Source organism: Anolis carolinensis, chromosome 1 (genome assembly GCF_035594765.1).
Source record: "Anolis carolinensis isolate JA03-04 chromosome 1, rAnoCar3.1.pri, whole genome shotgun sequence".
NCBI classification, from domain to species: Eukaryota; Metazoa; Chordata; class Lepidosauria; order Squamata; family Dactyloidae; genus Anolis; species Anolis carolinensis.
The window spans coordinates 180,726,130-180,748,113 of NC_085841.1; the positions used below are offsets into that span (position 1 = coordinate 180,726,130).

The 21,984-nt window shown below is 39.1% G+C and overlaps 1 protein-coding gene across 6 annotated transcripts in view; it reads left to right on the forward strand.

The window, feature by feature from the left end:
* ikzf2 (IKAROS family zinc finger 2) overlaps nucleotides 1-21,984 on the forward strand; it is a 129,286-nt gene that overhangs the window by 53,470 nt on the left and 53,832 nt on the right. For 3 of the 6 annotated variants that reach the window (XM_062961047.1, XM_008113480.3, XM_062961062.1), the window contains exons 4-5: nucleotides 14,458-14,727; nucleotides 20,391-20,558. In XM_062961047.1, coding sequence (XP_062817117.1) covers nucleotides 14,458-14,727; nucleotides 20,391-20,558 — 438 coding nt within the window. The remainder of the gene's footprint in view (nucleotides 1-14,457; nucleotides 14,728-20,390; nucleotides 20,559-21,984) is intronic. The other 3 variants (XM_062961055.1, XM_062961070.1, XM_062961081.1) reach the window with 2 other exon arrangements.

Below are 21,984 nucleotides of genomic sequence, written 5' to 3' on the forward strand. Positions count from 1 at the left end.
TGAGCCCAGGCAAGCCCCTCACCATCACTACTGCCTAGACAGCAGCTATGGCAAGGCACTTCCCAAGGGGCGTGGTCTCACCCAGGGGCATCCTTGGGCGAGACCTGTGCTCAGGCAAGCCCCTCGTCATCGCTGCTGCCTAGACAGCAGCGATGGCGAGGCATGGTCTCACTGAGGGACATCCCTGGGCGAGACCTGGGCCCAGGCAAGCCCCTTGCCGTCTCTGCTGCCTAGACAGCAGCTATGGCGAGGCACTTCCCAAGGGGCGAGATCTGGGCCCAGGCAAGCCCCTCGCCATCGCTGCTGCCTAGACTGCAGTAATGGCCAGGGGCTTCCCAAGGGGTGAGGCCTCGCCCAGGGACGTCCTTCAGCGAGACCTTGCCCTATCCGGGCCCCATCTCAGTTGTCCGAGATAAGGCCCGCCCCTTTATCTCTGATAACTGGGGCTCTACCGTATTATTATTTGTAAATTTAACATTTTGCTTATTTCCCCTTCAATCATCCTTCAGTATACCTGCACTTGATCGCATTCCCATATCATGTGCTTAAACACCCCTCTTTGTTCACAACCATGCCAACACCTTTAACCCTGGTAAGAAACATAAAAGTTGTGCAGGAGTTCTGTACCATTTTTGTAACATTTTCCTTCTTGCTTCCCTTAATACAATGTATTTTTCTTTTGTTATATTACTTATTTCCCTTTGGATGTCTTCCCTCACAACTTCCATGTCCTTTCTCCATGTTTGAAAAATTTCCGCTATTATTTCTTCTTTTACCATTATGATTTGTTCATACAGGTCTTTTGCCACCTTCTTCTCCTCTCTCAAACATTTCCTAATCACCTTCTCAAATGGACCATTCACTATTTTTTTTCTCCATCTGAAAATTCCCTGTCTTATAGCCCCCCCCCCCAAATTATGGATTTTCGAGTATTTCAGTTCTCAGAATTCCAGATAAAGGATGCTGTTTATGACCTTCTATCCAGATATTTTCAGCTCTTGCAAATGCACCCCACCCCCAGTAACTTGTTTTTTTGAGATATCAGAAATTCACTACTTAGAGATCTCCATAGGTTTTGTGTTTGACTGCTTGTGCTTGTATTTTGCTAATAAACTTCCAGCATCCAGGTGCAAAGACTCTTATGGCCCATAGCTATATTTCTCTGTATAGCCTTTCTCATTCTTATTTACCATGCCATTTCCATGCTATTGTGCCAATCCTAAGTTTAAACAAACGTTTCAAAATATTTTGTCACAAAGCAGCTGTTGAAGCCTTATTTCACTTGTTGCTAAAGTGTGCTGTCTTCTTCAGAGACAGGACAAGTTATTTTGTTAAAAAAATGTTAAAAAATAAATAAATCATGCACAAAATCTACCCCTCATTCCATACATTTCAATTTTAAGTAATTTTATACATAACAAGACCAAAACATGTTTCTTGAAATCTACTACCCCTTTATGACATCTTTTAAAAATGTAACACTTCTTTCCAATAAATAGGGCATCTCTCATATGTTACATGTCTAACGCCTTTATAGTGTTATTCCTTGTCCTCACAGAATAATTTATTTAAAACTTCTGGTAAAACAGTAAGCAATGCCATGTAGTACTCCTGTGCTTTCTTGCTAGAAACCTCTCTTCAAAGTATGTCAATACCCATTTTTCTACCACAAATACACTCCTAAACATTTACAACTTGAAAACCATATTTTTTTTCTCAAAGAATTATCCAATTCCTTGATCATTTTATTTAAGCTTTTCTGTACCTTTTTAAGCTTTAGAAGATCCCCCTTTAATATATAGTGAACAAAATTTGCATATGATTCCCAATGTGGTTGCATATAGATATGTATAAGGCCAATGTGATATTGGAAGTTTTATTTTCCATTTATTTATTTATTTATTTATTAAAACATTTGTCTCCCGCCCTTCTCACCCGAAAGGGGACTCAGGGCAGCTTACAATAAAACACACGTATATAAAAATTTAAAATATAATACAAATCAATTAAAATAGTTAATTAATTACAGCAACATTCATAAAATACAATACTAAATAGCAGATAGGTGCAATCAGATCTAAAAATACGAGTCTATCAAATTGAGTTCCAGCACACATTATAATACTTAATGCTGCTAGTGTTGTTTGAAGGCCTGGTCCCACAACCAGGTCTTAACATTCCTACGAAAGGATAAGAGGGAGGGAGCCTGCCTGACTTCGCTTGGGAGGGTGTTCCACAGGTGGGGAGCCACCACTGAAAAGGCCCTGTCTCTTGTCCCCGCCAGCTGCACCTGTGAGGCTGGCGGGAGCGAAAGCAGGGCCTCACCTGAAGATCTTAAACTTTGAGGTGGGTTGTAGCGAGAGACACGTTCGGACAGATAAGCTGGGCCGGAACCAATTAGAGCTTTATAGGTTAAAGCCAGCACTTTGAATTGTGCTTGGTAGCTGATCGGCAGCCCGTGGAGTTGGCATAACAGAAGAGTAGTGCGCTCCCTGTATGCCGCTCCGGTTATTAACCTGGCTGCCTCCTGTTGGACTAATTGAAACTTCCCCACATTTGAAGGCAGCCCCACGTAGAGTGTGTTGCAGTAGTCTAGACAGGATTTAACAAGAGCATGGACCACCATGGCCAAGTCCGGTTTCCCAAGGTAGGGGCGCAGCTGGCACATAAGTTTTAACTGTGCGAAGGCTCCCCTAGCCACTGCCGAGACCTGGGGCTCCAGGCTCAACGATGAATCTAGGAACACCCCCAGACTGCGAACCTGAGCCTTCAGGGGGAGTGTGACCCCATCCAGCACAGGCTGTAACCCTATACCCTGTTCAGCCTTCTGACTGACCAGGAGGACCTCTGTCTTGTCTGGATTCAGATTCAGCTTTTTGGCCCTCATCCAGTCCGACACAGTGGCCAAGCACCGGTTCAAGACCTGGACAGCCTCCTTAGTGACAGGTGGGAAGGAGTGACAGAGCTGGACATCATCTGCATACAGATGACACCGCACCCCGAAACTCCTGATGATCTCTCCCAGCGGCTTCATGTAAATATTAAACAACATGAGGGACAATACAGAACCCTGCGGGACCCCACAAGTCAATGGTTGTGGGGCCGAGCAAGCGTCCCCCAATGACACCATCTGGGACCGACCCTCCAGGAATGAGTGGAGCCACTGCAAAACAGTACCTCCAAGACCCATCCCGGTGAGGCGTCCCAGAAGGATACCGTGATCGATGGTATCGAAGGCCGCTGAGAGGTCCAGCAGAACCAGCAGGGACACACTCCCCCTGTCCAGTTCCTGGCGCAGATCATCGACTAAGGCTCCTCTAATTATGTCCAACATGGAATTTACCCCTTCTTCTTTTTAACACCTACACATTTGGGTTGGCCTTTTTATTTAGCTCTCTGTCACCACTTCATGATCCATGTCTTGCTTCCTCCTCAGATTTTATCAAGTTGGGATTTTTGTACCAATATCCTTTACTTACACTGAATCTCATTTGTCATTTTATTGCTTATTCTCCCAGTATGAAGAAACTGTTTTGAGTGTCTTCACACTGTTACATTTTAGTCACCCTCAATATTCCAGTGTGGAAGGACAACATGGGCATTTCATGACTTACCTTAACTTCAGATCAGTTATGAACAGGTTCAGAGCCCACTATTCACACCCTTTCAAGGCAAGAATGGACTATTTAGTGCTATGTTCTGTTTTCCTTTCTGCCAACAGTTCCCAAACCATAAGAGGTACTTTCGACTTATCCTGTGATTACGTAATTTGCTTGGTAGTCTTTGGTGTGGAATTTTATCAAAGACCTTTTAGAAGTCCAAGTAGATAATTCTTCTAAGTTTATTGACACCATAAAAGAAATCTTAGGCCCCTTCCTCACAACTGTATAAAATCCACATTAAACTGGATTATATGGCAGTGTAGACTCAGATATTTTGATTTATCTGCCTTGATATTCAGAGTTATATGTGGAAGGGCCCTTAGTGAGACAGGGATTATCTTTATAGAAGTCATATGGCTTCCTTTTTTAAAAGGAGTGCTTACCTTTCTGTTCTTAATAATACTTCCCAAAAATTACTTGGACATTATACATTAAGCTACAACTTCAAAATCTCTTGATCCATTTTTTTTAAATGGCAATACATTGACCACTCTGCTTCTCTGGGTCCAATAGGTACAGATTTTCCATTTTAGCAATTACTATGATTGTCTTCCTGCTCCAAATATATTTAAAATATAATTGATTCTTGGGTGTAATGTTACTAGAAATAGGTTTTCAAAATTCTTTTTTCACCTTTAATTTTCTATTTTCTTCCCTTGAGCAGGTTTGTTTTGATTTCATTTGGGCATGGTATCATTTCTGAAGCAAGTAGCTTCCTTTATACTTTTCACTAAACATACTGATGGCCTCTTGGGACTTCATGTTTCCCTCCATGAACTGTGATGTACTTTGTAACTTGTTACTTCCACATTCTGTCCAAGGACAGATTGCTGTCTACAAATGGTATCTCTTGAGGAACTCTTGTGTGCTTCTGTTTACATACCCCCTTATGTTATGAGTGACTAGTCTTTGAATTTCTAAATTATGAGTGTAAATTATTGGGCATAAGCATTGGGACTGGGTGTGTGTGTGTGAAGAAATCCAAACATCTTTATAAAGACTTCTGAAAATCATAATAACTGAAGCAAAAATGAAAAAGACATAAATGAGCATCTCTCTGCTCTTTGTCTTTCTATTTGTTTGTTTTTTTCCTGGCTAACTGGCTGTGTTGGAAATGGGAGCAGATTACATTCTTTATGGGGCACTTTTAATGAGGGACCCCAAGTCAGTAAAGTCAGTAAAGCAGCAGGAAGTACACCAAGTCTTATCTGTATATGGTCCCATATTTGGAATTTCTTATGCTCATAATGATCATCCCTAGAGCACCTGTCCTGTACTTTCAGGTGATAAGAAGATGCCTTAGAGGCATGTTCTGAGTGGCCATGCCATATTGCAAAGTCACTAAGTGTTGGTTGTTATGTTGCACAAGATCCATGAAGGTGTTTTTGTGAGCAGTATCCCAAGAGCACGTTGGATTGGAGATCTGTTCTTTTTTATCATCTATCTATGTGACATAGGAAGCTGCCATCAAAAAAGTATTTTCAAAAGTTCTTTTTAATAGCAGTTCATGATATGACATAGCCATAGCCATGCCATATTAATACCCCTCCTTTAGTGTGCCACTTTGAACTGCTCTTAAATCCTGCTGTTTGACCATTTGTTGCTCATGCTAGATAATAGGAGAGGAGAAATAGTGCTAGCTAGTGAAATTTATATCCTATTTATTAAAAGGGAATAGAGTCACCCATAATATGTCCAGAACAGAATTGATGAAAAGGCATGCAGTTCTGAGCCATGTTTGTCCCCAATGGGTTGTGCTTGTGATAGGGTATGGCAAAAAGTAGGAGGTTCTTATGGGGAGCAATGTAGAAAAAATTATTAATACACTCAAGCTAAAGAGAAATCTGTTTAAGTCTTAGAGTTTTGTCATTTTAGCATCTTGTTGAAGGGACAGCACAGCTTGAACTCAGAAAAAATTGTCTTGGTGCTACCCTCCTATATCAGGAGCTGCTACAATTACAGCAACAGTAAAGAACCTCTTGAGATATTGTTGAATTCAACAACATCTTGAATTCCCAACCAAGACCAGCAAGGTTGAAGTTGTAAGTCAACAAGATCAGGAGGGACACAGGTCCCCAACTTTGGGTTGGAAGATTATTTTAACTGTAAGGTGCTTATAAGTGCTAGAGCAACATTGTCACTTGTACAGCCTATTAGTTTGCTCTCACCTGCTGCAAGAACCATGACAAACAGCAAGAGAACTTGGATTGGACTTTGCTTGGATAAAAGCAATCAGTCCTTGTGCCTGTCTAGCTGAAAGCCCTTCTGCACTACACAGATATACTGTGATCATTCCAAGGGTCACTGCAAAAGTAATGCACAATATTTTTAAAGTATCCTAATTTTATTGGATTAAAACATTGTGTGCATTTCTTTGGAATGACCCTCATGGCTTGACCAGAAACATCAGAGGAGAATTATCTGGCTAATAATTTCAAAGCCTCCTCCAGGATTCCACAAAATGAAACTATGGCAGTTACAGTAAAATAGTTGTGCTATAGTTGCATAGTGTGAAAGGGCTCAATGACAGGGATCATAGAGCTATAACTGGATAGTGAAAAAGGGCTTCTGGCTCTGAACTTTCCAGTGGACTGCTTCCCAAGCAGAAGGGCCACCTTAAGAACGTTATAGGCTCCCAGGCAAAGCAGTGCACTGGCCCTTGCCTGCAGTGTCACACACAGGAATAAAACATGTACATTACCTATAACATTAACATATATTTCTTGGTACCACATAATAAATGAAGAGTTTCATTTTTCTCACAGTTTCTTACACTTCCTTTAACTCCTCACCACACAAATATAGTTATTGGAACATAAAGAGCAGAGCCACTTTGAGTTTCCTTGAGAGAGAGAGAAAGCAAAATACAAATAACATTGATTTATTTATTATTATAAATAAGTAATAAATTCTTGTCCCCAGGTGTTAATTGCCTCCCAAAAAACCATTAAAATATTCTGCTTCCATACTGTAAGCAATGAAAATGGTTCAATTTCTCTCATGAATGCAGACATACCAACTCTCTGCTACAAGAAGCAATTTTCCCCTTCTAACAAGTTAGCGGGATATTCTAACATAGAGGCATGTGATTGGAACAGTACATTCTGATGCATAGTTTGGCATGAGGCCCCTGTGGCTGTGTGGTCCCCAGGCAACTGCCCACTATGCCCATGCATTAAGGCGGAACTGTCAAGCAACAAAATTGTCATTTCTGACCTCTGTCTGAAATGTACAGGGCCCAAGTGATTTTAATCATTGCTGCAGTTTGGTCAAATAAGTTAGCACCATATTAGAATTTTATTCTGTAAGCTAGGTATAGGTATTTTGTACTTTAAAGAAAAAAATCTGCTCAGCATACAGACTTAGTAGGGAAATAATTGCTGAGAGGCATATTATCTTTAAAGAACAACAGAGGAGATGAATATTCTGTATGCACAGTTCAGAAATATTTACTGTATGGCTTTGCTTTTGTTTGCCTTTCTTGTACGTTAAAGATGCTATTGTGAGAAAAGAAACATGCAAGCAAAAAGCTGTTGGTTTGAACACGATGTCAGGGAATAACCAGAAACTGCAAGGAACTACACAGATGTATAGATTTAATGAGATACCACAATGCCATTTATTTATGCTAAGGATGGTGACACACATGGAACTAAAGAAAAGTTTGTATTCTGAACTATTTTATATTTTTTGCATTGCCATCTGTCACTGCAGGCATAGCAATGTGAAAAGAAGCCTGAAACTTGTAGGCAAAACAATTCTTTATAATAGCTATTTATTTACATATTTTTAAGTGTGATAAACTGATGGCGTTTGAAACCTAGTCCAATCTATAGTTACCAAGTCTAAAAAGCAGAAGCACGCCATAAGGTTAACTTCGGCTGCATTTTAATCCACTGCTGCTTTTATTTAAAAAAATGCCAAAGTACTTCAAATTATTCAGTTCTTAAGTACAACTGCTGCTAAAATGTGTCCAACTCATGGCTTCAGCTTTCTCCTATCCTCCAGAATTGTTTCCCTGCATGCACTTCCTCATGGTTAATACTGTCCTTAAACTAACTGAAGCAAAATTGCTTGCACCTTGCTTCAGGTTTACTGTGAACAAAACAAAGACGGGTTGACTTTTGATCTACTGATATCCCCTGCCTGGGGACAGGTACAATGTCAAAGATAACATCAGGTTCAAGGACACAATGTACTTGAGGTTTACTCAGAAAGTGAGAATCAAAGAGGTCGTGGGAAACGGAGAATAGTTTTGGAAGGGTTGCAGACGTGCTATTCTGTCTCTCCAATCTGTTTATGTATTTTTAAAACATTTACATGTGACAAGTCGTACCAAAGTGAGGATATACATTCAAATATTTGTGTACTTTTAAAAAGCAGTATGCATTCTAGGTTGGGATAGGCCCCATATTGCCACTTGCATCAGATCTATGCATGTTTCCTGGTTGATTAAGTGATAACAATACGGAAGTCTGTTTGTGTGCATAGTTTTCCCTAGCTGGAAGAAAATACAGACATATGTCTTAGGAATGTACATGGAATTTGGTTGAAACTGGCTTTGAGTTATGGTAACCTTGTGAATGAAAAACTTCAAAGGGAGTTGTCATTAACAGATCTGTTTAAGTCTTAAATACGCAGGACTGTGACTTTCTTGATGGCTTTAAAAAAACAACACAGTAAAACCCCTGTATCCACAAGGGATACATACCTGGACTTCATGTGAATTTGATTCAAATGAAGGTTCTCTGACCCAAGAATACTACTGAGTCATGTTGGAGGACTTAGAAAATGCCTAAAGAGGATATATTTTGTGGGGTCATACTGTTTCCTCTAAATATAATGGCAGCTCTTTCACAAAAGTACATGCTACCCAAAATTTGGGAGATTTGATTACCTCAGAAAACACAAATGATCTCGTTTATTTCTTCCAGTTTGGCCAAGGAATACTTATACGGTCATCCCTCCACATTTGCTGGGGCTAGGGGCAAGGGACTCTTGTGAAACACCTCTTTAGGAATTGCTAAGCCCTCCAGCACAGCTCTATGGTCAACTTCAAATATAATTGTTCTGGTGGGCTTCTCTAGGAAGTGTTCTTTTAGGGATGTATAGGTCATCCAGCACAACCCTACAGTTGACTTTCATTGCAGGACCTAGAGATTTCTAGAAAAAATATTAATCAAATCCTGACTAGGTAGGTGAAGCCAGAAGGTTAAAGAGATGGCCAGTTTCTTCCCCTGTGCTTAGATATGTTACTAGAGTGCAGATTTATGCACATGTTTTGATCCTGCATTATGTACCGTGTATACTCGAGTATAAGCAGACCCAAATATAAGCCGAGGCACCTAATTTTACCACAAAAAACTGGGAAAACTTATTGACTCGAGTATAAGCCGAGGGTGGGAAATGCAGCAGCTACTGGCAAATTTCAAAATAAAAATAGATACCAATAAAATTACATTAACTGAGGCATAAGTTGGGTAAATGTTTTTTGAATATTTACTGTATTTCAAAGAAAAACATTAAGCTAACGGTAAGTGCATAAGTAGGGTCAACAAAAACAATATGGTATCAACAATAACTTTATAATAATCATCATCATTATCATCATCATCAACAATAACAACAACAACTTCCTTTGTATCATGGGGACTCAGGCCGGCTTCCAACATAGTAACAGGCAAACATTCAGTGCCTATATAATCAATGCAGAGCTAGATATAGCTCTATAATTATATATACTAATTTCACATTGGCATTTCCCTCCTGAAAAGTTTGCAAATCCTCTGTGCATTTCTCTCCTACAATATTTGCAAGTAATAATAATAATAAATCCTGCAAATTTGCAAGAGTCTTTCTCCCTCCCCCCTCTTACACCCATGCAATATTTTTCCTTCTTCCTGGCTTGCAAGAGGTTCTGTCACTCACTCTCCTTTCGCTTTTGAAAACATTCCCTTGTCTCTCTCTCTCTTAAAAAATAAGATAACTCCAGCCTGGGAGGAGAAGCGGAGAAGGGAGGTTTTGGAAAAGAAAATACTGTAGTCTCCAGGCTCCGCTGCCTGGCTTGACCTTGGCCCGATTATAAGCCGAGGGAGGCTTTTTCAGCCCCCAAAAAGAGATAAAAAAGCTTGGCTTATCTTCGAGTATATACGGTAGTTTGCTACCAAGAGAAATTCAGCCCTTATAAAGTAGCTCACCAAAATGGCTAAAAGCATTTCACAGGAGTGTTGAATCTCCCATCAGTACAAAACTGGAGTCAGCAGCAAAGGAGACCCTACTGATAATGAGAAGCTGAACCCCTGTAAGTGTCCTTGAGAAGCCTTGCTGATTTTCTGTGCCTATCAGTGCCCATGCTGGCTTTGTCCCTAACTGGCACCGATTCACTACACCTGCAGACCTCCACCAGGTGCCAACATTTTTGCAATGAAAAGTTGGCAACCCAGCTAACAGCCAGGCAGATGTCATCTTCTCAGCAGACAGTTGCAAAGCAAATCCCAGACACTTTCCAGCTGGTTTTGTTTATTATTGCTGTACTTCATATTTATACTAAGGCTGTCAACTAGTTTCAGAAATGTTTAGTTTTGCTTTTTAATCAGAAGATAGTGGTGGGATCTGGGCCAAGGTAGGTAGGGGTGTGTGTGTGTGAATGTGTATCAAAGAGGTTAACAAACAGAACTTAATAAATTAGTAAAATGAATTAAGTTATCTTTGTTAACCATCACAATCGATATATATTTTAATGATTCACTGCATAGTTCTGGGAGAAAAAGCTTGTTTATCTGATTTTAAATCAGATAGCTGATAGACAGGAAAAATATTCTTCTTACCAATACCATCAGTTCAAAGTAATGTCCAGTTTTACCCATCCCCTTTTGCCCAAGTTATATGTTGGTGTTTCCTAATGGAGAAGATTTAGAGAAGTTTTGACTAAGCAAGATTTCTCCAAAACTTGTTTGGTGAGGCATCTTGGTTGCCCATGCAAGAGTTAACTGATTTTTTTCTGAAAATTGCTATCAGTACTATCTTACAATGAGATGCCAGTTGCTTTGAAGGAGGTGCTGGTATACCTAAATAAAACCACCACCTAGTTCAGACCAATTTCCAAATCTGTGATATTCATTAATCCAAAGCAGCCCCAAGGAGTCTTTGATGAAACCTGGAAGCTTCATGCTCATATCAATCTGGATTGAGTCCCAATTTTCTAGGACTTGGTAGAAGGATGGAACATTGTTTTCTTACATTATTCCTGGGCTTTCAATGTAACTGAGAGCTGTTCAGCACTGGAACTCTCTGCCCCGGAGTGTGGTGGAGGCTCCTTCTTTGGAGGCTTTTAAGCAGAGGCTGGATGGCCATCTTTCAGGGGTGCTTTGAGTGTGATTTTCTCCTTTTTGGCAGGGGGTTGGACTGGAGTCATTTTGATAGTTCAGTATCTTCATAAATGAAAATCTTAAATACAAGTTGACTCTAGTTGGTAAATAATAAATGTAAAAGTAAAGGGGTCTATGTAGGAATGAAAAAGTATGTAACTTCTCGTTTTATAACATTTGGGGAGCCGAGCACAGTAAGAGAATCTTAGAACATGTCATCCAGTTATAAATTTCAGTATTGGTTATATTCTGCAGCTGTGATCAAATGCAAGTGTGTAGATCAGGTCAGATCAAAAGTTGGTAAAAAGTACTTTTTGGTAACAGCTTCCAAATCCACTAGGAAGCATAGAAAGTGAATATGCCAATTGTGGGATTCTTAGAGTTATGATCCAAAAGAGAAACTTTTTGAAAAATGTGATAATAGACTTGAAATGTGTATACATAGCAGTGTTTTTCATTCATTGAGTACTTCCTCTGATGTATAGTCATTCCGTGGCCTCGGAGTAAGTCACTGTCTTATAGCCTTAACTGCTTAACATTGTAAAGGAAGTTAACCAACTAGACATTTTTAATAGAAGTACAATCCATGGAACATAATGTTGAAGTCCCTGCAATTAAGCACATAGCAAAATCTTTTCTATTAACATTGTCTGGCCCCTAAAGTGCTTAACATTGACTGAATTGCACCTTAAATAAATTGTTTACAGAGTTACATACATATCAGTGAATGAAATAATGCTAAATTGAATAGAATTACCTATCAGACTACTTTTAAATAGCTGATGAGATCTCTGCTGTAGCAGCATTCCCCTCCTTAAAATATACATTTCTTTTGCTTAATCCCAGTTGGAGAAGAAGTCTCCACACAGAAACAAGCTGTTCTGGCAGGTTCCTGATTATTGTAAGGTGTGAGAAGGAAGAGGATGGAAATATTTAACTAGGGCCATTGCAGGTGTATATGTGAGGCTTAGCAGCTTCTCTCCTATCAAAGCGGGAATGCTATAAAGAGCTGCATTTGAACAATCTGCTTGAATGGAAGGTTGGGCTGTCTATGCTGGTTTCTGTTTTGCTGTTTTACCTGACTGGATATTTGCCATAGTTCCAAAACTATCAGAAAAAAAGGCTGCTAAAGAATTTTCTCACGTGGGTCTAAAACCTTTTTCAGTTTTGGACTCAATGGCTATTGATATGTATTGCTCCAATGAATGGGATGTAAGATTGTTTGATGCTCCTAAAAATAGGCCATGTTATTTAAGAAAGTAAAATAGGAAACAAGGAACGTACAAACATGGATTACAAAAAACTTGTCTTCTCATTATACATTGGTAGCAGCAGTTTCATTAATTCATTTTTGCACACTCTGGGCAAAGATGAATGAGCCTTTAAGGATTCAAGGACCCTTTTCTTCCTTGTATTTACAGTGGGAAGACCTTTTGGGATGATTGTAGATGGCAAAAAGGATAGTAGAGTCATGGGATCCTCCAGAAGTTCCTGGACTGCCATTCCCAAATTATTCACTAGAATAGGGTTGTTGTATGTCTTTCGGGCTGTGTGGCCATGTTCCAGAAGCATTCTCTCCTGACGTTTCGCCCACATCTATGGCAGGCATCCTGCCATAGATGTGGGCGAAACGTCAGGAGAGAATGCTTCTGGAACATGGCCACACAGCCCGAAAGACATACAACAATCCTGTGATCCCGGCCATGAAAGCCTTCGACAACACATTCACTAGAATAGTCAATGGTGATGGGTTCTGGGAGTTGTATTTTGGCACTGAAAAAAGGTGCAATGTTTGATTATGCCATGGAGGTTCTATCAGAGAAGGGGCACAACATGCATGCAGGTAGTCCCAGGCTTAGTTGCTGGTACTTCCCAATCCCAAAGGGGATTCTGGTATAGCAAGGCCTGTCTCAGGCCGCCCACTTGCATATACAGAGTGACTTGGACTGTGGAATGGGCCTTAACAACACAGGCAATTGGAAAGTATCACTTAAACACTTCAGCAGGCTACTGTAGTTTCAGGGCACAGGACAAACTAGTGACACACATAGTAGTGTCCTCCAACAGAGAAGAATGAATGAGTTGGTTTAAAGAGAAACTCTTGGTGGTGGACAAGCTGCCACTCTTGCCGCCAGAATCTGCTGCCCAAGGCAGTCTGCTCAACCTTCCTTATAGAAGGGCCAGCTCTGCCAGTCGAAGTAGATAACATGGAGTTAGGTGGTCCAACAATCTGACTCAGTGCAAGAGGGCCATTCACAAAACTACTTAATGGGGGTTTAAACTACTGCTCTTTTAAAATTAAAAAAGATGGTGGCAGGAGGCTTAATTTGATTTTGTCATGATTGTGTTCTTCATTTTACTTATAGAGGAATTTAAATATTTGGAATTACCCTATAACTAAGTTAGACTTTGGCCCCTTCCACACAGCTGAATAAAATCCCACATTATCTGCTTTGAACTGGAATATATGGTAGTGTAGACTCAGATACCCCTGTTCAAAGCAGATATCTTGGGACTTTTTGCCTTGATATTCTGGGCTATATGGCTGTTTGAAAGGGCCCTAAGTCTCCAGATAGAAGATAAATGGTCACTGTGGCTTTAATTAAGCTGGGAACGTCTGCTAGTAGGCCACCCTGTCATAAAAATATCATAGTCTCTTTATTATTGTATGATAAGCTTAAATAATTTTAACAGTAGTTAAATAGAGTTTTTGCTGGGACCCAGGATCCTATAATATTAATTCATGTCATGCTTATGGGAGTAAGTGTACAGGCCAACTATGGCCTGCTATAACCCACTCTAACTGTATAAACCAGTGGTTCTCAACCTGTGGGCCCCCATGTGTTTTAGCTTACAACTCCCAGAAATCCCAGCCAGTTAACCAGCTGTTAGGATTTCTGGGAGTTGAAGGCCAAAACATCTGGAAAACCACTGGTATAGACCCACCATAACTGTAAAACCCAATACCTGCAATTTCACTTTCTTGTCACTGGGGAAACTGTTCCTCTACATATTTCTAGGTATTCTGGATGATTTTATGCTTCCCTGGAATCATATAATCATCCAGAAGTTAGGAGAGAGTTTTATTGGAGGTCCCAACCAATTCCTATAGAGTATATTTCTCTAGGAGTTTGAAAGGTCCTCCAACACAATTCTATGGTATGAGGTTGGAAGTGAGGTGAGTTAGGGTATTTGTTCAAATCCATAGTTTCACATAACCACAGTCTGACCAGCTACATATCCCACCACAGAGATGGAGGTCTTACTGTACATACAATTTTCAGGAATTGGGAATGTCTCCTCTGTAATTTTTATAATCTGTCACTAATACAACAGTATTCTTGTTGGATATTTTGGGTGCTATTAAGTTACATAGTGGGAGGACAAGATGCAATTTTCTCAATATGCTTCCTCTCTTTAATTTGCAGCAAACTCCATAAAGCTAGAAATGCAAAGTGATGATGAGGATTCTGACAGGAAGCCCCTGAGGCGGGAAGACGGGATCAGGGGTCATGATGAAGGGAGCAGCTTGGAAGACCCTCTCACGGAAAACCATGAGATAGTGGAGAACAGAAAAATGCAGGAGCTGTCAGGCGAGGGAGGAATCCGGCTTCCGAATGGTAAACTGAAATGTGACGTCTGTGGCATGGTTTGCATTGGGCCCAATGTGCTAATGGTGCATAAAAGGAGTCACACTGGTAAGCAGCTGAAAGAAAACGTGATGACTGCCTTTGGCATCTGATGTTGATATTGCCTGACATCTATTCTCTTGCCTGTCTTGATTCACCAAGTCTAGCAAGGAATATCTTTTCATTTCAAAATAGACCTGTTTAATTAGAAAGAACACTCAAAAACATACATTTCAAGCCTTTTCTATGTAGTGGTATGCAGGCATTGGAGAAACCATTATTTCCTTGTCAAGTGTTCTTCATTTTGAAAGGATACCTCAAAAGAAATCTTTTAAAACTAGAGTTCCTTTTTTATATGGGCTTTTAAAAAATCCTAATTTTTCCCTGTTTTTCGGATCTTTCAAGGCTTATCTGCCTCAGCCTCAGATTTAGCCCTCAATTTTCCTTAGTCTGTTTAGTGGTAAATAGGACATTTAGTCAAAATTAGGATATCCATCACCATGCAGGACAATCATACAGTCTTAGATGTATCATGGAAGCTAGGTCTAACAATTGTTTACTATAATGACACTTTTAGCCTCCATTAAGTATTCAGTTTCCACTTACATGAGAGTGCAGTCTAAGCTTCACTGAAAACAATATGAAGTCAGAAGTCTAGTTTATAGCTTGTTTCTCATTTAAAACTTCATTCATATTTCCTAAAGAAACTTGATAATGCTGGTAGGGGCCAAGTCAAAATCAGAACTGTGCATTATCAGAGAGTACCTATTCTTGTTCAGTACTTAGAAAAGGTTCTCTTTTGGTCACTCTCCAAAAAAGTATGTTTTCCAAGCTCTCTTTCTGTTGGGTCCTAGTCTTTTCCCCAGTCTGTTCCATTCTTAAGGACATATCATGACTGGTCATTGTTTGGTGTGATCACCGAGGATTATTTTAAAGTGTTCACATTATTATAAATTTTAATAATATTTTAGGCTTTTAAAATGAATGAATAATGATGTAATCTCTACCTCCTGCCAAATTGGTTTAAAAATCTGTAGGATTTTCAGTTTCAGATGTATTTGTGTGTCTTAAGTGACACTTGCATGGAAGAATATTCTAATTGTGTTTATGAATTTTATTTAATAAGCATATATGTTGTTCAGAGCTTTATGAACACGGTAACATGAAAATATATCATGTACTAAGGATGTTCAGTTCACCCCAAAGAGGTCAACATATGCAGAGTGGATGTTTCCTAATAACATTTTCCCAACAGTACATCCAAAGCAGGAGGATTTCTAATGCAAAGGCCAGTTGATTCAGCTATTGTTTAATAAGAAATAAAAAAAACTGTCAAATGAAACCAGGGAGAAAGGAGGAGGAAGAGGAGGATTCAAGTCAAGTCCAACTTCCTGTCTAGAGGCCCCTGCTTCAATTCAGCAATTAAACTGTTCCTAAACTCAGTCTTAAACATGTGTAGATAGTGGTGCAAATGAAGAAGAGCCATAGCTCAGTGTCAGAGCACATATTTGGCATATTGAGGTCGCAAGTGTTGTTTTCGACATCTTCATATAGGATGGTTATCATGTATTAGGGCTGACTCTTACTGCCTCCTGCTCTAGGAGAAGGTCTATGTGAACCTATGATCTTAGTATACAGATTTGTATGTAAAAGTGTAGCATCTGAATTGAAGCCGTAGTACTTGCAAAGATTTCCTTTTTGAAGCATAGTTCTGAAATTTGGGAGTTGTAGCTTCTCCAAGTTCTATATAGTAATGTTTTAAAGCAGTTGTACTTGGATGTACCATGGCTATAAATTTACAAGCATTCACTTTGTGTTGGTTTGCATTAAATTGAAGGGTAAATAGTACAAAGATATTTTGGACATTTTACACTTTAGGCACTTCAGCGATTTTCTTTAAAAGTAGTATTGTGTCCAAAAAATAGAGATAGAGGGATTACATAAGGCACTGCCCTTGTTAAAGCCATTAGAGTTCCTATATTGAGGAATAGCCCTTGTTCCCTCTGTGCAAAAAGGCAGTGATGGCCTTGGCTATTCAGACGTTCTCAACCATGTAGAAATGATTTCTCTTTTGATGTGTAGCTTTGTTCCCTGCTTTGGCTGACCTCTGACATTTCATAGCTATTTTATTATATCAAACTTGCTTTTTGTACAAAGAAAAAGACGTTTCCTGATGCATGTTTAGGCTTCTACTTTATTTTAGAGATAGCTATTTGTAGCTCTATAACATAAAAGATGGTTCAATATGGGTTATTTAAAATGTTATTTCTTACAGGATTGTTGTAAGGATTCCTGAGATACATCTGATACAAGTGATAAAATGCTAAGACTGTAGAATAGAATGTACCACTTCAAAATTTAAGTTGGTCAAGTATTTTTCCAAGTTAAGATGATTATATATTCACATATATGTGTGTGCTTGTGTGTGTGGGGGTATGAGTAAGTCACGTTCTCTCAGCTTCAGAGGAAGGCAGGGACATAAATCTTGCCAAGAAAATCCCATGATCGGGTCACCATAAATCGGAAACATTTTGAAGGCAGACAACTGTAACAACAACTCTTCACATACAAGCAGTTGTAAAGCACAGAATCCTAGGTGATGATAGAAATGTCAGATATGCACAACTAAAATAATGTGTATGGCCATCAATGAACATTGGCCTAAACCCAAGTTGCTTGTCCCAGCTAGGGTAAACCCTTTGATTTGGTGGAAAGAGTTGTTAAATTAATACTTCTTCATTGATTTAATGCAGCGATTCTCAAACCTTTTCAGCCACGGAGCCCTTTTTGAAACAAAAGTTTCTTGTGGAGCCCCAAAATGTTATTATATATATATATATATATATATATATATATATATATATATATCTCAGTAATGGCACCTTGAAATTCTGCTATCGTTGTTGTTGTTGTTTTGTTGTTGTTGCTGTTGTTGTTGTTGTTGTTGTTAATCGATAGCAGAATCTCCAGGGGCCATCCAGTCCAAACCCTTTCTGCCATTCAGAAAAAGCACAATCAACGTATCCCCTGAGTGGTAGAAGGGAAACAGGGTTTTGGAATCAAGAAAAGTGAGGGGGGGAAGAATTTGGGTGGCAAGAAAGGTAATGGGAAAAGGGCTTTTGGTGGTGAGGAAGATTGGAAAAAAGGCTTTTGGGGCAAGGGAGGTGGGGGAGGGGAAGGAGCAGGAAAAAGGAGGGAAAGATTGGAAGGGGAGGAGTAGGGGGGAGGAGGAGGAGAAAAGTGTGAAGCCTCTCAGTACCTTTGAAAACAGCTGATTTAATGGATCCATGGTAGTTGAGAGTAACAGTTGAATTTAGACCAATATCTAACATTACCTAGCTAAGCCATTTGGAATCAAGACACCTAAAAATCCATTTGCCAATTAGTACCCTCAAAATGTTTACTTTTCTACTTGACTGTACATGACAACATACCCCTTTTGTCACTAGTGTCATATTGAACAGCAAAGCGAGCAAGAAAAAGAGATCCACTTTATTCAAACTTCCCTGCCTGATCTCCTGGAGGGAGTTCTTACTTGCAATGATGTAACAGGTGCAAAGTAAGCAGATAAGTAGGCGGTAATTGTGGCTGTGAAATATAATTAGCTAGCCAGCTCTCTCTGGAATCACACCAGCATGCACTATGAATTACTTCTCAGCATTTTGTTGTGAAAGTCCATGCCTTGTACAGGTTAAGTATCTGTTATTTGAAATGGCTGGGACTAAAAGTATTTTAGATTTTTGTTTTTGTTTGTTTATTTTGGGGGGGGGGTTGATTTTGGAATATTTGCATATACAGTTTGAGTGTCCTTTTCCTGGAAAGTCAAAATTTCAAAGACTTCAAAAACTGAAACTTTTTGCTGTCCCCTCCCCACTTCCTCTTTTGAGGGAAGGGAGGTATTTATACATCCAGACCACCTCTGAGTTTTTCTCAAGGTCCTGTCACTCCAGAACTATCTGAAATTTAATTGAGGGGGGAGGGGTAGAGGGAGGGAGGATTCTGGGTTCTGCTGTTGAACTTAACATAAATCCTCTGTAAAAAGTATGTGTTGAGGAGGAAAAAGTCCAAATACACCTAACTGCAGTGAGCTCATGAAATGCTACAAAGCTCCAGCTGCCTGACTTATCAATGTTGTGCAAGGAGGCACAGGGCAGGAGAGGAGTTTGGATTGGCCGGGCAGCCGGAGGTTTGTAACATTCCCTGAGCCTGAGGTTTCTCAAATGAGGAAAGTACATGTATGTAGAAAAACTTTTTGCCCCATTCCCTAACCCACAAGGATTTCCCCCCATTAATCATCATCACTACCACTACCATCAACATCCCCTCAACCATAGTTATGTCTGGTTTATCATGGTCTAATTGTCATTTTGAATCTTAAAATCCCATAGGACTATCAATATTTTAGTCTTAAATTCCCACCGCTTTTTGTGGATGCCAAATTATACTTTTTTGCCAATGTATGATGGAACCTACTTTGTCATGGTGTTTCTTATATTCAGTTGGTGTCATCTAATGGCACAAAATGTCAACACTAAATGTTGACAATACGTTCAACATTTCCATTATTTTCTTTACATAGATGAAATAAGTTATCTTTAGTTATTTTTTCAGTCTTTGCTTTCACTCTTTTTTAAAATGCCTGTTCTTGAGCCAAATTTTTAATTTTTAAGATCTACATCTGCAATTTAGCTTTAATTTTCAAAAAATGATTTTATTGATCAGCCAATTGGCCTTATCCAAACAGACAATATAAACACAACATACAGTATGCTTTCAAGAATTATACCTACTGTTTATTTTAAATTCATCAGTGGTATTGCGCCAATAATAAGAGCTGACCTACAATGAACTACAATTTAGAAATCCTAAATTACTTCAGTGTTACCTAATCTCAGGTATATAAACTACCATAAACTACCAAGCATAACAATTAAATTAACAGAATTACATCCTTTTATTTCCATAATCTTAACTTTATGTCATTATGCATTAGTAAGTGGAGAAGGTCCCCATGCTAAGATAGTTAAAATTTGTGACTTATCTTTCATGAAAGCAGTTTAAGGTATGCATGTCTTGGATGCTTGCATTTTTGCATTTTGGAAGAACAGTTTGTGATGTCATAAAAAAAGCCATGGAAATCCTGTTGGACAGTGGATGCATATAGAAGTGTAGGACATTTCCCAGCAACCAAAAATGGGTTCTTATTCTGAGTTCTTTTCATCAGTGAAGTTTCCGGTATCTGCACAAAATGCTTAATTTCTATTTGCATTATACAATGCTACCTTGAAAGATGTTCTTCTCACTTCTTCTTCTATGAACCTTGCTGTATAATAATTAGATCCTACATCAGGCTAATGGTAAAATACCCATTTCTTCAGTAGCTGTTCTCTTACCTGAACTTCAACTAGAAATGTCACAGATGGAACCTGTGGTTTTTAACATGCAAAGCATGTGCTCTACCACTTATGGTTTACTGTGTTTGATTCTTGAACTATCAGGCAGGTGATTTGAAAGAATGATAAGTAGTACTTTTCAAGGGCCCCACATTGTTACCACAACTGATTACTATGAAATATGTTGTCAAGCGCTTTGTGAAGGAAGGTTTGCAACCCTCCTAGATTTTCTTTGTCCTATTTATTAGTGTACCTGCTCCAACTTTTGGTAAAATGAATTTTACCTCTATCAGCCATATATTTCCTCAGTGATGGTTTCCACTGTGTTCTCCTTTGTAGGTGAGCGTCCATTTCACTGTAACCAGTGTGGAGCATCCTTCACACAAAAGGGGAATCTACTGAGGCACATCAAATTACACTCTGGGGAGAAACCGTTCAAATGTCCCTTCTGCAGCTATGCTTGCCGAAGGAGGGATGCCCTCACTGGACACCTCAGGACACACTCCGGTGAGTCTCTTTCATATCTTATAATGTTGAAGCTATAGAATCTGCATTAAACACCATCTTCTTGTGATATGTGGAACTATGTATCAGACATTCAAAATAGGTGTAGTTTACTGCTAAGATGGCTTAGTTTCCGGTTACACATTTGGACCGTCCCTTAGATGGTTGTGATGGAAAAACAAACAATTGTTGATCACCTCTTATTGAACATTTTAGTTTTAATTTTCTATCCCTAAATAATAACTTTAAAGTGTTGTGTTATTCTTAAAAGCAACATTATTTTAAGTAAAGAATGTAAGGATAGCAGTGGAAGATTTGTGTGTCTTGAGAAGTGGAAAGGTTTTTAAAGATTACTTTCTAGCTGTGGAAAGTCATAAATTCATCCCCAGCTGTTAAACCCCAAAGATCTGTTTCCTACTGATAAGATAGACAATAGAGTGAAGAAGGGTTTCTACCATGTTTAGGCTGGATTCTCTGCTTTCATTTTACAGATCACTCCTTCAGTGATAAGCTAAACATGAGTTTTTAAGATAAGAATTGTGGTTTATTCAGTATAGGAAAGATATCAAGCTATGCAGGAAGAACTAAATCTTCTAAGGAACAGACTGCTCAGGTGCAGGTTAAGACACTAGTTCCTGGGGGACACCATCATTGTAACAAAACAGTTGATCTGCATTGGTTTTCAGTTTTGATCTTTCAGTCTAAAGTGGCACAGACAATGTTTTTTGCATGAAGTTGAACAACAAATGAAGACTTTCCTTGTGCACACTTTATCTTTAGTGATGTCTTACGTTAAATCTTACATGTGTTATTTTGAATAGGTGTCAGAAGAGATTCTGCTTTCACTCACTGTACAAAACTGTTCCCCTGCCCACATGATTCTGTGGGTTAAAAAATCATTTATTCAGCTTCAGGTTACTCAAAGTAGGCCTTTCTTTTGTTTGTGCACACTTTTCTGAATGTTAAACACAGTTACAAATACAGAGTCTTGAGATGAAAGGAATACTGGTGAATCACTGACTGAGTGTCTTGCTATGCCTTATTCTTCTTTGCTACATTTGCTATCTTTAATACATTCCTGGATTAAATTAATTTTAGTCTATTTTATTTTGAAAAAAGTAACTTCTTCAATAAACCCCAAAGTCACTTAATCCAAGAATCATAGCAAAGAAGAGTGAAGAGGCAGCTAAGTGTTCCAGTAACAATCAGCCCATGGTTTACCAGTATTCCTTCCATCTCAAGACACTGAAATTACAGCTGTGTTTAACACATTGAACAGATACTGCTTATTTGTCTACTTCTAATAGATCCCTAGTATGGATTCTTTTTAGTGGACCACAGGTTTATACTTTTAAAGAAGCTAGTCATACAAGACTAAAAGTTAGTCATATGATGTAGTATAACTTTACATGTTCTGTCATGTTGAACA